This window comes from Clinocottus analis, unplaced genomic scaffold (assembly GCF_023055335.1).
Source record: "Clinocottus analis isolate CAN_PGR_092001 unplaced genomic scaffold, fCliAna1.0.p SCAF_3, whole genome shotgun sequence".
Lineage (NCBI taxonomy): Eukaryota > Metazoa > Chordata > Actinopteri > Perciformes > Cottidae > Clinocottus > Clinocottus analis.
In genome coordinates, this window is record NW_027176042.1 from 20,810,051 (window position 1) to 20,826,509 (window position 16,459).

Consider the following 16,459-nt stretch of genomic DNA (forward strand, 5'->3'; position numbering starts at 1 on the left):
TTCATTTAAACTCACCTCTGATCCCCGAACACTAGGAATAAGCACAGATTGATAACATAAATACAAAAAAAAAATCTTTATATATTGAACCTACGCAGTAATGCTGACAAACAAAAGGACAGTCGGATGTTCAGTAATTTATAGTTTGCTTTTGCTGCACCGTCCTTCTCCGACACCTGTGTCTCATTCCTTCACTTTGCTCTCCAGCCCTGTAGCTGAAGGTCTGTTTGTCTTGGCTGAAATGATGGGTAGTTATCCATCATTAACAAAACAAAACCTGTTGACTCATGTGCGATGAGAGATCTCAGATATGACGGGAGCTTTGGAGAACCCTCTGCGAGGCAAAAGTCAATATTTGCCCTCGGTTGCCCTGTCACACGATGTCGACACAAGCCCCATTCAAATAATTGCCTCGGTGCTCTCCACCTGCATGAACATTGACATCGCACACCCACACACACCCTCACAGATACACACACGGACACCCGAAGCATGGATTACTGTATGCACCTTCAGACCTATCTTATTAAAGCACATTTACGAAGAAAAAATGGTCAACTAACTTCATTTATGTGCCTTTTCAGTTGAGAGATGTTCATTACGAAAGAGTTAAATGTTAAAGAACCATTGTCTCACTTTGTAGTTCAGTGTTTACTCCTCGTAGTGCAGTAAGTGCACTGAAAAAGACCAACAAAATCCATTCATTTTGCATTTCAAAGGGCCTGAAGAGATCCTTCACTGAAGAGCATCTAACGAATACTTGTGCTTGTTTTGGTGAAACGTTCTTTCTGTGGATATTTATGAATGTGGAAAGATCCAAATCTACTATTCGTAAATAAACAGAGGAATGTGAATATTGGGTCATGTGCTGATATTATCAAAAGGATTTCTGTGGAAATGTTTTTGAGGTTTATATCAAATACAGCGTTGGATCCCTTTCAAAGAAGTTTGAATACCAGAAAATAAAAAGACAATTCTGTCTTTACACGTCGCCATTTCATCAGCCAAAGACTTTGCTGCATGTCCAGCAACCGTTGTAAAAGTACACGGTATTCTTAGATCTTAAATAATAAACGAAAATGGAATTATAAGCATTACGGGTTAGCTCATGGCCACTGACGATGCAACTTGACCTACATTTGCATTTCTCTATTTTTCCAACCACATAAAGCAGATTTCCTCAAAATGTTCCTGTATTTATTTGTTCTGCTAAAATAAAGTGGGCGTAGAAAGTTGCATCCGCATTGTCTTTCTTCAAATGTAAGAATCTATAATGTTTGGGGGGTTTTCTCTTAATCAAACTCATATTTTCATGTTCAGCAGACTGCTAAATCTTCAGCTTGGAGGCCGTTTCACCTGATTTACAACATGCTATGCTAGCTGCAATTTGCAACAACAAGAGCTCCCTTTTTCCATTTCACTGCCCACTTACTAATATGTGTTTATTCCGTCTATATATAATATTGCTATTGTGGATTCTTTACTGTTTTTATTACTGTTTATTTATATTGCTTGTTTTTTTGTTAATCTTGTCTCGCGTGCACTGCCGTTGTAAACGTGCATTTTCCCCAAGACGGGACAAATAAAGGATTATCTTATCTTATCTTACATGAATAGGGAGTGAGTCAATGAATACCTGGACACAAAACTATCAAGTTTTGCTGGTATAAAATGTGCAAACACAAAACTTAAAACACACACAAACAGCAGCTTCACATACGACGGCAGCAGCTGCGCTCTGAGCTAAGCGCTAACGTTAGCATGCTGACGCTAATGTTTACTATGCTCAAAGCCTGCAGTTTATTGGGTTATAAATGCTAACATTTGCTTATTAACGCTAAACATACAGCTGAGGATTATGGGAATGTTATTAGATGTGCAGGTGTTAAAATACGGGACAAATAGATAAACTGGGTCACGAGTGGTTTTAGAGAGATTTCTCTCTCTCTCACACACTCACACACACACACACACACACACACACGCACACACACACACACACGCACACACGCACACACGCACACACGCACACACGCACACACGCACACACACACACACGTCAGGGGATCAACAAAGTCATTTGGACACATCCGGGCGTGAATATCTGTAACAATGACAATTTTTTTTTGCCAATCTATTGAGTAAATGTTGAAATATTTCACAGAATAATTGAAAATTAAGACTTATTAGTAGCGTAAAAGTCAGGGCATCACGACGTCAGAGAGATTCTTCCTTCGGGCCAATAAAGTCGATTCTGACATCGAACATCTGGACAAATGTCAAAGCAAAGCGCTCCAGATGTGTTTAGACATCGAACTATGGAGGCCCAGGATGGACAAAAGCCGCAACAGTGGATCAGCTGCAGCATTTAACATGTCCGAGGAAGTGAAACACAGGGAAACCACAACCGACTCATTGTTTCAGTGTTAATTTAATCATACAAATGCTTAATTATAGATACAGGAGAAGAAAAAAAAAACAAAGCTTTATTTTGACAGTTTCTCTTCACATAAATGTGCTATTTTAGGACTATGTAAACTTTCATCTCATCCACTCACCATGCCACCCATCTCAAATCCGTACATAGTCACAAACTAAAAACCGTAGAATGAATCCAGCAATATTCAGATTTCTCACCACATCCCTCTTTCTCTCGCTTAACAAAATACACGCACACACACACACACACACACACACAAAGAAAGAAAAACAAAAGACTGACGTGACTAAAAGAGGCAACGGAGAACAGTGTATACTGTTTGGGAGGAGAACTCTCAGCTGACTCTCAAAAACAAATAACAGCAACACAGAATGCTGGTGAATTTCACTCCAAATGTCAGGATTATGTTTATGATGACGACTAAGAGAACGGTTAATGAATGGAGAAAAAAAAAAATGGAATTCCATCAACAACTTTTCCCGATTTTATTCTTAAGCCCCAAGATACAGGATGAAATGCAACGTCTGACGTACCAAACGCAGCAAAGCTGAAGAAAACTAAAAACCAGGTGGGATCACAGCCGAACTACTGCTGCACCACGAAAACCCCAATGTGTGATCGTTGTAAACGGAAATCCATATTTGTTTTTTTTACGAATCAGACGTTGGTGAATCGATGAAACTGATGTTTGAAACTGAACACACAAAAAAAAAGGCCTTTAGGAGAGAGCAGGTGAGCAAAACCACCAAAACTTTCTGGAAGAAGAAAAAAAAATGCTGGTATCGCAATCCTCAATAAACCAAAAATAAAAAAAACAAAAAAACTAATCCTCCTCAGATGAGGTGGACAGTGTTGTGCAAATAGCAGTAACAGAACCGATGCATTCATTTTCATATTTACGACGTGATCTCAGGTGGAAGTTGGTCAGCAGATGTTTCTTTAGCACCACCTGCTGGCTGTAAATGGGACTTCTTTGCATCTGCAGTGCACAGGCAGACCGCAAATAAATAATAACGACAACAACAACAACAACAACAACAGGGCAATTAGTGAGTCAGTTCATCTAAACGGTGCAGAATCACTCAACAATACTTCAGGAGGTTCACGCCGAGTAAAGCTCTCTCTCCCTGTGGATGTCAAATAGACACGTCGTCCTTTCCCCAAGTAGTATACACCATTTTCATGTCAGTTAAATCCAAAGAGAAACCATAACATACACGCGCACACACACACACACACAAACACTTTAGACATTGACATTGAAATTACAGTCGCTCACCAGGCAAAATAGATTTAGATGGCTTTTTTTGAATTTTTTTTAAACCCTTCCTCACGCCTCACTTGCTCAAACTCACTCGCATCCTTTTGCGCTTCAGCATCTATTTAAAGCGAAAACCCACCCTAAAAAACACACACACACACACACACATACACACACACCTCCCATGCTGTCTGAATTAGAGAAACCTGCAGACACAACAGATTAGTGTCTTAGTTCTCTGGATTTGATCTTTGGGAGCGACAGGGTTCCTACACAGGCATGTTTTTCGTTTTAACAAGTGGAAATGCAGAATATTCGCCCTCCCCATATTTAAATGTATTCAATATGCGACTGATTAACAAATACTTCTTTCGAAGCATGGATTTGTTTCACTGATATTAAACCTCAGAAGAGCGACATAAATTCAAATGTCGCATCATAGATGTTTTAACGGTACGTTTATGTCAAAAAAAGTCCAATATGTCGAATCATAATTGTTTTGTCTTTCCGTTTGTTCATTCTAGTCTTTATGGAAGAAAACACAATATGTATTTTTTTTTCCCCCGGGTCCACACGCGTTATCCGATCTGGCTCAGCATCGGGTTCAAGGCGGGTCAGCGACTGCTCAGTTTTAGCCTGAACAAATATTTTAAATTATAAATGTAATACAAAATCAGATATCTGGTGGTAACTTTTTGTACTCTTTTGCAATAAATACAACTATTCTGCATTAGAAGAAGAAAAAAAATCCCATCACATGTTCTCAAAGTGGTTTCAAGCGCACGCTGTTGGATAAGAAAATAGTACCAGATAGGTGCAAAAGATAGGTGTAAAGTAATCATAATTCCCAGTTTTCAAATAGCGTTCACATCAACATCCAACTTGTTATTGCAACTGGAAACTTGTCTAAAATTTAAATACGGCATTGGTCAGATATAGATATATTTGTGAATATATATTTTAGTGGAATATTATTTAACCCTCACATGGCAAATCCTGTAAACATTCAACCATTTTAAAAGTTGTCCGATCACGTGAAGGCTCACACGTTGTAAACATCTCTCTCTCTCTCTCTCTCTCTCTCTCTCTTCTCTCTCCTCTCTCTCTCATAGAAACGGAGCTCGCCATTATTCTGCGGTTACGTAAATGCTCTTTTTTTTCGTGCGCGGCAATGCGCCGGGGTTTGGTACAGCTGGTCACGCCTGCTGCCGTATTCATAGGTTTGTGTGAGAAACTGGTTTAAGGCTTTCATCTGGTGGAAAGCTGGAAATAATCCAGACATCCATCTTGTTTCCTTTTAAAGACTTTTCAAGGCCTCAAATTGATTAATGAGCACAGTTAATTTTGTACTATTCTCAGCAGCTTTCCAACATTTCCAGACCCGTGTAGGAACCCCCGAGAAGACAAAGTTCTCAAGTGTCCACGGAGATATCAAATTGTATGTTGACCGTTTTAGATTTTTTTTTTTTTTTCCCTTTTTGAAATCAGCCGTGTTTTGCAGTGGAGATAAAAACTGGTTGTGTGTTTCTATTTTTTGTTGTGTGTAGGTTTTACAGCACTCTTAAATGAAGCATTCACACATGCGAATCCGGGTGTTGATGTCAGGTGGGATGTTTCTCGCTGTCGCGGATGTAATCCATCACCTCACTGTAGTTTATGTTTCGGTGGAAAGGGCCTCGAGGGGTTGGGGAGAAGGTTGTCATGAGTCAATATAAAACAACAGTCCCTCCCCCCCCCTCTGACTCCTCTGCATTTAAAAGGACTCCCAGGGTGTTACGCTCATCATCCAGTATGATGGGGGGGGGGGAGTCTTTGTCATTCTAGCTCTGTCCAAAGGGATACGGTCCGTGAATACCCTGGGAGGAAAACAATTAGAAAGACAGGAAATTAGAGTAGTTTATACGGGAGGAAAAATGAATATGTGTAAAGATGAAAAAACTAAATCGCAAAGTAATTTAAAAACCGAATCAAGACAACACACACACACACACACCGCACCGCTCTCTGATGTGAAGACCGGTGTTCAGGGCAGAAACAAAACCTGAATTACGCGTAAGAAGCTCGAGCGATCGCCTTTTGAATGTTAATGCCACGACCGGACGACTAAGTGGTTTTTGAGAGGCTGCTGGATGAAACTAGCTCTGCCACGACGAGGTATGAGGTGATACTTGTTTCTACAATGACGTGGCCCCACCTGAGAGAATTTAGTTAAGCCAGTTGTTACGAACTAACTCGTAGACGCTGTGATGGTGGACTTTTCCTTTGCAGAAACTAAAAAGCAAGTTTAAAGAAGCTGTCGCAATGAATTTGCCGTAGAAGCAATTCCCAAATTATTATCAGCAATACTCACGTGAGGGACTCGTCACATACTCCCATCATCACACCCTTAGTCACAGTTGTACGGACAAGAAAAACTTCCTAAAATACCACTAGAGGGTGACACACATTTTGCCTGAGCGTACAGCCAAAAGAAAGGCTATATTCATATTAATGACATATATTATAGTCATATAAAGTGTGAACACAACAGTATTGTGTAAAGCGGATTTGAATGGCCCCTCTTGGACTTTCCCCGACTGATACTTTGGTCCAAAGCAAACTTCATTTTGTCAAAAAATAATTTGATTCATGCGCGATATATCCAACATAATAAATACTAAACTGCCATAACGTTTACGGAGCGCGCTGATGCTCCACAGAGGATGACCTCAGTACCTCGTTATGTAAGAGGCAGATCGCCAGTAAATTTGCGGAGCGAATCAATGCTCAAAAAGGGAACCATACTTTGGTTTTAAAAAGGCCCTGTGGCCTTTCTGCCACCACCATCTCCAGGACAAACACAGCTGTTTGTGAGGCTCCACTGGGAAAGTTATTGCGATATGCATTATTATGTGTGTAAGGGGTGAAACTATATTTAAAACCCGGTGAGCTGGAGGAACACTGGTCATTCTTTCTTTTCCCAAAAGGCTTGTCGAGGAGGTGCGTCTGGCTGCTTAAATAATATTTGAAAAGGGTTAAGAAAATAAGGTAATGTTTTTTAAATTCATTAATACAGAAGCTTTTTATGATAGCGGTGGAGTCCTCTGCTTTAAGGCTACAGCGGCTAGTACAGCCACTGTTACGTCAGTCTAGAGTTGTGTTGATTAATCAGATGTCCTGATCCTGATCTTATGGATTGGTCAATGACAACAACCATGTGATTTTCTTATAATGAAATGTGGAAGTTTTGACTATGGAAAGATCAAACGCGTGAAAATTAACCGCAAACAATCCATCGTACAGAAGCACTGAATATAAACCACACCACAGAACACAATACATACTATAGTTAGAGGACATGTCCCACTGTCATGATGCAGGCTTCATGAAAACTGTATTTTGCACATGAACTTAGACGATTGAACCTCATAAATGTAGTTAAAGTATTAAAGTTAAAGTGGCAGTTTTATGAAGCGCAGAACTCTGACTTTGATGCATACATACCTGACCATAAGTCACCACGGAAAGATTGGTTTGGAGACCATTTGACGCCCTATTTACAGCATTATGAGACAGTCCATTTTGATCTTGCTGGATTGGCTCTTGCGTGCGCTCCCACGCGCCGCCAGGATCTCTGAAGCTGTTGTCGGTGGCGTCGTGCTTGTTCTTCTGCGGCGAGGCGAAGGGGTTGAAGTCTCCCTGCACGTTGCGCTGGGGCTGGGTGTTGAATTCCGTCTCGAAGGACGACAGCTGCTGGGTCACGCCGAGGAGACCGCCGACTTCCACGCTCAGAATCACCCAGATTACGTCTGGAGAGAAAAGAAGCGTCCGTAAACACCCGCCGCTTATATGACTCAGTCATTACACCGATTTGCTGATTTCCTCTTTCTTAAGTTCCTCCCCTGAAACGCAGACCGGCCCATCACTTCGTGGCATCCGCCAGCTCCACAGACTCTCATGCAATTGTTTAAAATTGTCTTCATCATCAGGCTGGTATCATAGATTTGGAGTTAGTCGTGATTAAATGTTGTGTAATAGTAATACTTGTTACCCGAAGAGGGTAGGAGGAGTTACCCTTTCCAAAACGTTCTATATAAAAGGTTATGGAGCTAACTAGGAACATATCCTTCAAACGCGTAGTCTAGACCCTTCTGTCTGCTTCTCTCCGACATCCCCTTTTCTTTTTCTCCAAGAATAGTAGTTCAGGGAGTGCAGTTCGTGACAGTGTGGGCTCCATAGTGGCTCTGACAGCAGGGGGCGGAGCTTAGCAAAAGGGTCAATATAATGTTTTTGGTTTGGTTGGTCAGACAAAACTAGCAATTTCAAAGCTTGGGCTAAAAAAAAATTGATTGAATTGTAACTAACAGAATCACCAGAGGTCCCACGATACAATATTGTCACGATACAATATTATCACGATACTGCAATATATTGCAATTTATTTGCTTTTTTTCAACCGTAAATTGTCCCCAGAGGAAAGCTTTGTCAACAAAAAATAAATTGATTTTACTATTCTAGGACCAAAAACGATTCAAATCTATTAAATGAAAGATCGATACTTGACACCCGTGCATCGATACAATATCGCCAGGCAAAATATCGCGATACCATGCTGTATCGATTTTTTTCCCCATCCCTAGTTGCAGCCCAAATAAATGGTCTCATTAAAGGGAAAGAAGTCTTTGGTGTTTTCCTACCTCCATAGAACAATCCGTTGGCTGTACACATCCTCCACTGGCCCTGGTACATGCCCGGAGCTGTGGGACTTCGCATCTGCACACTCACGTCGGATATTTCCTGGGGGTCTAGTGACTTCACCATTACTGTGTTTACATGCCCAAACTGATCTCCACCAATGTATTTGAGACAAACCCCGGGTGGCCACGATTCTGCACCTATAAAACACAAAGATGAGTCAAAACACAGTTCAACAACAACAAAAAACACAACGTGCTAACTGACATTTGGCCCGGCGCTTATTGCGAACAGATTCAGAAATGCTACTCATGCTGTAAAGGCTAAGCATGCGAATGTGGCGGCGTGCTCCGCACCTGTGTTTTGTATTCTCCAGGTCTTTGTGAACGGCGTGTCTGGAGGAACGGACTCTCCTTCCCCAATTGTCACGTCCTCGACGAAGGACATGGAAGGCGTGTTGACGTTGGGACTTTCAAAGTCATAATATGCACCAATAGCAGCCTGCAGGTTCCTGTTCCGACACAAAAGGAGGAGCGAGACGTTAACTGGAGCGGACATTAAAACATGTGACCCGGACCACAAGATGTTGTATTTGACAGTTAGAATATAAGCAAAGAACTATAAGAAAATTAATGTGGAATAATACAGACAACAGATTAAATGCTTTGGACGTTTTCTAAATGAAAATGGATTAAAATGTTTACTGACTCTAGTTTCTAAAAATGATAGTAAGATGTTTTGTTTTTTTACTTCTAAGATATAAAACAGAATATTGTTGGGCTTTGAACTGTTGGTGGAACACAACAAACAATTTAAATATTTAGCATCTTGAATACGCTATAATGGGAAAATGATGTCCTTTTCCTTGAGCAGAGACTCCTCCAAGGCATTGACAAAAGCAGTTGAGTGGACATTTCTTTTAAAAGAGCTCGAGAGAGGTGCAAACCATAGTTACCTTCTCACATCAGCACTCTTAACCAGATTATCATTATTATTCTACTATATCCACTGTTGTAACGTTTTTTTTTTTAAATCATGCCAACTATTTTTCTTTGATTAATAATTTATGAACAGTTTATGTCATATGCATTTAATGCACATTGAAAGTTGTTCTATATATTCTGTCCATCCAGGGAGAGGGATCCTCCTCTGTTGCTCTCCCGAAGGTTTCTTCCCTTTTTATGCTAAGGCAAATTTGTAATTTGTCGTTTTGAGCAATCCAAATGAAATTGAATTGAATAGATGGCAGTTTGGAAAGTTACAAGAATTGTCGGACGCTTGGCAAATCAAACATCGGAAAAACGCAGGAGAGGGATTTAAACGCCGTTAGACCACACAACAAGCACTTAGGTTTGGGCGCTGTCTCCACATCTTTTATTGTGTTGACCTTAAACTCGCTGAGGAAAATATTGGTCAGAAAAATTATCTTTCATTAAAGACAGGGCCTAAAACATACTGACACATTTGATCCTGTGGGTCATGCAAAGACACTGAATCATGCAACTGTAACATCTTTCACTGGACTCTTTTGCCATTCATGCCAAAAAAATCCACATCTTCAGTTTATAATGCAAACTTATTGATATCAAGCTCTAGTTTCCAAGTTGATTACATCATCTCCGGCTGTTTTATCTGACTTGACAAAGCTCCCCCAGAGCCACTGAAGACCAGATACAACCGCACCCTCCCGTTAAACCGATATTTCTACAACTATTAAACCGATTTGTATGTGTAGAATTGGTGGAAAACCTTTTGTGAAAGGGACTGTTGTGTCACCTGCTAACTAACTTTAGTGATTATGGGACACATTGGCATCAGGATCTACTACAAGTGAATCAAAGGAACTTTGAACTATCTGAGGATAAAAAAAAGGATCATGTCGAAAAAAAAGGGTGACACTAAAATTGGACACGATACATTTTTCTTTATAATAATCATGCGACATTATAATCGTTACTGATAAACTAGTTTCGGTGAGCAAATCCCAACAACGGTCACGTGATGATGACGTGATTGTATTACGCGCTGATTTCCAGACTCCCAAATGAAACTTGAACAAATTTGTATTTCGGGGTGGGTCCACCTTTTAAAAATAGAAAATTATCATAACTAAAAAAGGATGTAAGAATCGATCAACTAAAAGCTCAAAATAAATGGATCGAAGACCACTTGTTGCCAACGGTTGATAGATCACGACTGGTTACGTCACCAGACTAGCGCGAGCGGTGTCTTCCCGGAGCAGCACGGTTTCACTGGCTGTGAACACGTATTATATAATATGGAAGATAACCGACACCGAGAGTTTCCTGCGCTTGAATCAGCCCGCGAGTCAGCCAGCTTGCTATTTGTGGGTTTTTTTTTAAAAAAAAGAAGTAATTTCAGTTTCTGTATAACTCACAGTCGGTGCTAAACTTTGCCGTTTCACTTCCGCTTGGGACGGTCATCAGGAGTTACGTTACAGATCGCTACCATTTCCGTGAAGGAATGGTGGAATTACAACTTAGCAAACGTGCATGTGTGTGTGTGAGGGGGTGTCTGCCTCCATGTTTTTTTTTGTTGTTTTTTTTGTTGCAGTTTAACGTTTGCTTAAACTGGCTAATTTTACACAATATGAGTTAGCGTCGTGTTGCTACCCGACAGCGGGCCCCTCATAAATCCCCGAGCTCACCAGTTGGTCATGTCCAGGAAGAAGGCGCAGCCAGCCGGGTTGAGCTGGAAGCCCAGCAGCCTCTGAAACTCCGAGATGAGGACGTCCTTGTCCGTGGTGCCCATGCAGCTGAATTTCTGCATGAGCTCCGCGTCCACGTCCATGTCCGTGCCCTCCATGGGTGGCGGGTGTCCCGTAGCGGAGACGGGGTTGGGGGTAGGGGGAAGGGGGGGACCTCTCTCTCTCTCTCTTCTCTCTCTCTCAATTTAGTCCGAGGCCTTGTCCAGCCATAACAACCAGCTCAACAACAACAACCATCAGTGCGCATGGCACGACCAGGCAGGGGGACGACGTTTGACGTTGCAACAGCACGCGCGTCACCTTCGCCAATCACGAAGGGGGCGTCGACGTCATCTGTTGCTATTTGCAGCCACGTTTTCATTGGCTTATCGATGAATCGTCTCTGCTCATCTTGAGGCGCAGTGCCAGATATATCGGAAGAGTAATAGAGGATAACATAATGAAATGAGGAATCTTGATAACACCAGTGCATATTTTTCTTGCAATATTCCCAGGGCACAACCAATGCATTTCATGTAATATTATTATATTTTATTTGTTGTATGTAATGTGCATATTTATATTTAATATTGCTTTACTTGTATGTATAGATGCAGCTGTAACAAAACAATTTCCCCTTGCAGGATTAATAAAGTATCTATCTATCTATCTATCTATCTATCTATCTATCTATCTAGTTATGTATACATCAATCACTTAGGTCACTATAATCACTTCAACTGGTGCAATATAAATACATTTTTAAGTACATTTAATTCTGTCTGTATATATAATATTTATAAAGTGGATTATTCACTGTTTTTATTCCTGTTTTACTGTTTATTATATTACTTTTGTTATTCTACTATGTGTCTCTTGTCTACAACAAATGTCTGATATTCAATGTAACATTTGTTCAATTTGTAGTGCTGATATTTCCTTTTGTCCACTGGCATTCAGTGTATGAACCAACGTCTTTATGAGGATTTGTATACACAAATTCATATTTGTATATGTGCAGACTTCAAGTTAACTGTGTAATATTGTAAATTGAATTATTGAAACATGTTATTTGTATAGCCATAGAGTTTCTTCAGGTTTTTTCTTGAACAATCTGTACTCATGTGAACTGGAAAATCTAAATAAAAAATGTTGTTCATCTCTTCCTGGCTATCTTAAGCATTTTATTTTAAAAAAAGGACTCTGTGTTTTATACAATCCACTGAGATTGATTAGTATTCAAATTTCAAAACTACCCTTCAGAAAAGTATTTTAATAACTTTCTTACAATCCTTTTTTTTTAAGAATTGTGACTGCAAGTATCATCAACCTTTGCATCATATACATATATATATATATATATATATATATATATATATATATATATATATATATATATATATATATATATATATACATATATATATACATATATATATATATGTATATATATATGTATATGATGCATATATATATATATATATATATATATATATATATATATATATATATATATATATATATATATATATATATATATATATATATATTATGTGGCAGTCGCTTTCGGGCGGAACTAACTGTCGAAAGGTCTTATATCTGGTGGGAAGACTTATTGGGAACACCGGAATCGCGCTCTCGACGGAGACTGCCGGGGAACATGCCTAAGTAAGTATAGATATTAATGCCTACGCTGAATCTATGATATTCACGTTTCAACAAAATGAGTTGCTGTTTGTTATGCGTAAAGAAAGACGGCAACGCGAAACCTTCTTTAGAAACTAATGAAACGGAGCAGTTTGTTTCCAGGTGGACGCGGTACGCTTCGGTCGGGCTGTGTCTATTTGCTGGACTCGACCTCGACGTGAACAAAGCTAACAGTTATCTGCTAAAATCAACGATTCTGGCAATTTGTAGGACTTATTATCTATGATTGTTATTTGTGTCGTTCGATATGAGTTTGTAACGTTAAAGCTGGATCTAATTAGTGAGTCTGTTGCTAGTTTTTTTTTCTTTTACTAGTTTAAATCAAGTTAATTTTCAGGTAATGTTACTTCTGGTATATATCGACATCTATCGCACAGTAACAGAAAGATGCCTCCTGGGTGCGGAGAACGACTCAGCCTCATCCTCAAATAAGTGAATACACATTGCCAATATTTCGCTAACACAAACTAAATTTGACTTCTTTATGTTATCATGATAGTCATCTAAACTGAGGTCATCGCTGTCCAGAATGAAAATGTATGCAAGATGGTGTTCTAACCTGTTTTTGCAGAAGGCAAAAATCTCAGTTTCCTGGAGCACAATGAATTGTATAGCAGGACATAACATCTGCACAACATGCATCGTACAATTCCTGCAGGACTCAAACTCACTACTGAACCATACTTCTGTTGGGTTTATTAAGTGAAAGGCGTCATTTGTGATAATAACATGGCTGAATTAAAAACACGATTGTGTTTCTATGTTACAGATTGTTAAACCAGACTAAGACACCTTTTTAGTGATGCATCACTGTAAATTGTAGTACAGTAGTAATTGTAGTAAACATGAGACAAGTCATGTCTAAGCTCCGGAACTTGCATGTTTATCATAACCTTTTTTTTTTTCCCCCACAACAGGTTTTACTGTGACTACTGTGATACCTACCTTACTCATGATTCGGTAAGTTCCGCTTGTGCGGTATCAAATCAAGTTGTTTAAAAAGCATGATGTAATGATATCTTTGTTGCGTTTCACACCGGTTAAACATTTTCCACGAAATCCCTTTCCAGCCGTCAGTGAGGAAGACTCACTGCAGTGGCCGAAAACACAAGGAAAATGTGAAGGACTACTACCAGAAATGGATGGAGGAGCAAGCTCAGAGCCTGATCGATAAAACGAGTAAGCAGATTATTTGCTCAATTATCTGGAGCACATGGCTGAGTGACTCTAGAAATGCTAACCAACTGCAACAATCGTTATAATTGTTTAAGACACGTTGCCCACATGCTAAATATCCTCGAACATTTATGGCTGATGATGTTTCTCATGGAGTAAAAACACAAGACTAAAGCTTGTTGCGTATTCAACGTGTGTGTGTGTGTGTGTGTGTGTGTGTGTGTGTGTGTGTGTGTGTGTGTGTGTGTGTGTGTGTGTGTGTGTGTGTGTGTGTGTAGCATAGCCAAGCACTTCGCTTAAATAGTGCTCAACACACCAGATTATTTGGGCCCCCCCTGGGATTACAAACCTCTAATCCACATGGGAGATGCCGGAGCGTAGTATTGTCTACTGTGGAGGAACATGTTTTTTAAAGTCTGAATATTCCTTTTGAAACACAGGAAAAAAGGGATTGCTACATATTTTTCAGTATATGTTTTATCTTGTTTGTGTAATGTTTGGTCTTCTCTCCCTCCAGCGGCCGCCTTTCAACAGGGAAAGATTCCTCCCACACCGTTCCCTGGTGGCCCTCCCCCAGGTGAGTCCACTTCAGCTCTGCAGTAATTTGATTTACCTCACCGTACTATAGATGCTGGCGATGGAAATGCCCCAATTAGAAGTGTTTTTCATATATAGTTTTTTGATGTCTGACCTGCCGATTACGATTTTTCTCTCTAAAAAAACTATTAACTTTATAGTGTTTTCAGTTTAGTCAGAAGTCGATGCAAATTGAGCTAAAAATAAAAACATAATTGCGTGTGAATCCGCTCAAATCAATTGATCGTCTTTTAAAATTTGCTGTTTGTAACACAGGTGGTCCTCCTCGGCCAGGCATGCTACCAACGCCCCCCATGGGAGGTCCGCCTATGATGCCCATGATGGGGCCTCCACCTCATGGGATGATGCCCGGTGGACCCGGTAAGAGCCACGTTTCTATGACGAAGCTTTACTCGTTCCTAACTTTAGTCAGCCATCAGAGGGTTAACTGAGCTTCATCTGTTCTCATGTGTTTTTTTTTTTTAATGCTCTTTATTTTTCCCCCCTCTTATCGGAAATACAGAAGTTAACAGTATAATCCTGTTAAACATCCCTCTGCCAGTTGCCCACATCCTAATTCATGTTTTATTACATGTATTTTTGTTTTTAATGTACTATGGGTCCGAAACAATTAATCAATTATCAAACTTTAGATTAATTGAGAGATTATTTAAGATTTTCTACCAAGGGAATTACTAAATATTCTCTGACTCCTGCTGGCAAAAGTTGATTTTTGTTTTATTTTACATCATTGAATAAACTTCTTTTAGACATTTAACTTGAGCACTGGTAACAACTTGGATAAACACTTTTTAAAAATAAATAAATGTTATAGCTAAATTGATGAAATGACAATGAAACCAAATTAATATATTTTTCAATAATGAAAGTTAGCACTAATTTCCACATGAATGCACCGCAGGCTAAAGACAATCACATCTCAGTCTGCACACAACGACTGCTTTTAAAGATTTGTCCTCACCGGGTTTATTTAAAATGACTCTTGAACTTCTCGATGCACAGACGTGACCTTTTTTTTTTTTGTAAAGCCGCCGTTCTAAATGACAAGCTAACGCTGCGTGCATCTCTCCACTGTCGCTCTTAGGAGGCATGAGGCCGCCGATGGGAGGACCCATGCAGATGATGCCAGGACCGCCACACATGATGCGTCACCCTCGACCGATGATGATGCCCGTCAGGCCGGGCATGATGCGACCAGACAGATAAGACCGGCTGGATTTTCTCCGCTCTTTGTTGCCACAAACAGACACTGTCTAGTGAGGACACTTGGCTTAACACGTGGATTTTTCATTGCGCCTTTTTAAAAAAAATGTCCAACTTCTTCGACCTCAAAACCTGAACTCCCCCAAATGTAATTGTCTGTAACGATTATTGTCTAATTACTTTATTTTCTCGTCCCGGTATTTATTACTATACTCCTCCTATTCTAGTTAATTTTACATCCTGTTTTTAAAAGACCGTTTTCTAATTTTGATCAAACGTCCTCTCGTGTTAAGTTTGAAAACATCCCGTCTCACTTTGACAAAACTGTTGAGCGCACACAGTTAAAGAGCGTGTTTGATATGACAATATTTGTTGGTATGTTTTTTACTTTTTTTGTTTTAGGGTTTTTACATATTTTTTGTTATATTTTCATTGCAATGCTTTGAGAAATAAACCAGTGATTTCAAACCTGTTTTCTTGTAGATTGTAGTCCTTATTAACAAAGTTCATATTTATTATTTTAAAAGGCAGTTTTTTCAATTATTTATCATTATGATGAGACTCAAAACATGGCTCAAAAAGACAGTTTAGTTAACGCTTAAAAAAGAACAAATTACAGACTTAAACATTCTTCAAAACATTAGCGCTATTATTTTTGCGATTAACTGCAATTGATTTATGACAAAAAAAAGAG

General features: G+C 39.6%; 2 protein-coding genes across 2 annotated transcripts; one reads left to right on the forward strand and one right to left on the reverse strand.

The window, feature by feature from the left end:
• Positions 1–5,288: 5,288 nt before the first annotated feature.
• On the reverse strand, positions 5,289–11,341 carry ilrun (inflammation and lipid regulator with UBA-like and NBR1-like domains). Its single transcript, XM_068594453.1, has 5 exons — positions 11,044–11,341; positions 8,732–8,886; positions 8,378–8,575; positions 7,185–7,489; positions 5,289–5,557 (listed from the first exon to the last, which is right to left on the reverse strand). The coding sequence occupies exons 1-5, from the start codon at positions 11,199–11,201 to the stop codon at positions 5,522–5,524; spliced, it is 852 nt and encodes a 283-aa protein (XP_068450554.1). The 5' UTR covers positions 11,202–11,341; the 3' UTR covers positions 5,289–5,521.
• A 1,353-nt stretch (positions 11,342–12,694) lies between these two features.
• On the forward strand, positions 12,695–16,237 carry snrpc (small nuclear ribonucleoprotein polypeptide C). The gene is made up of 6 exons (XM_068594604.1): positions 12,695–12,750; positions 13,707–13,749; positions 13,860–13,968; positions 14,483–14,542; positions 14,818–14,922; positions 15,647–16,237. The coding sequence occupies exons 1-6, from the start codon at positions 12,743–12,745 to the stop codon at positions 15,766–15,768; spliced, it is 447 nt and encodes a 148-aa protein (XP_068450705.1). The 5' UTR covers positions 12,695–12,742; the 3' UTR covers positions 15,769–16,237.
• The last annotated feature ends 222 nt before the right edge of the window (positions 16,238–16,459 follow it).

Excerpts from the sequence above, each read along its gene's own strand:
- ilrun (XM_068594453.1), bottom strand. The coding sequence starts at position 11,201 with ATGGAGGGCACGGACATGGACGTGGACGCGGAGCTCATGCAGAAATTC. Across the intron at positions 8,887-11,043 it reads TTCCTGGACATGACCAACTG|GAACCTGCAGGCTGCTATTG; the intron begins GTGAGCTCGGGG and ends GTGTCGGAACAG. Across the intron at positions 7,490-8,377 it reads CAACGGATTGTTCTATGGAG|ACGTAATCTGGGTGATTCTG; the intron begins GTAGGAAAACAC and ends TTTTCTCTCCAG.
- snrpc (XM_068594604.1), top strand. Across the intron at positions 13,750-13,859 it reads CCTACCTTACTCATGATTCG|CCGTCAGTGAGGAAGACTCA; the intron begins GTAAGTTCCGCT and ends ATCCCTTTCCAG. Across the intron at positions 14,543-14,817 it reads CCCTGGTGGCCCTCCCCCAG|GTGGTCCTCCTCGGCCAGGC; the intron begins GTGAGTCCACTT and ends TTTGTAACACAG.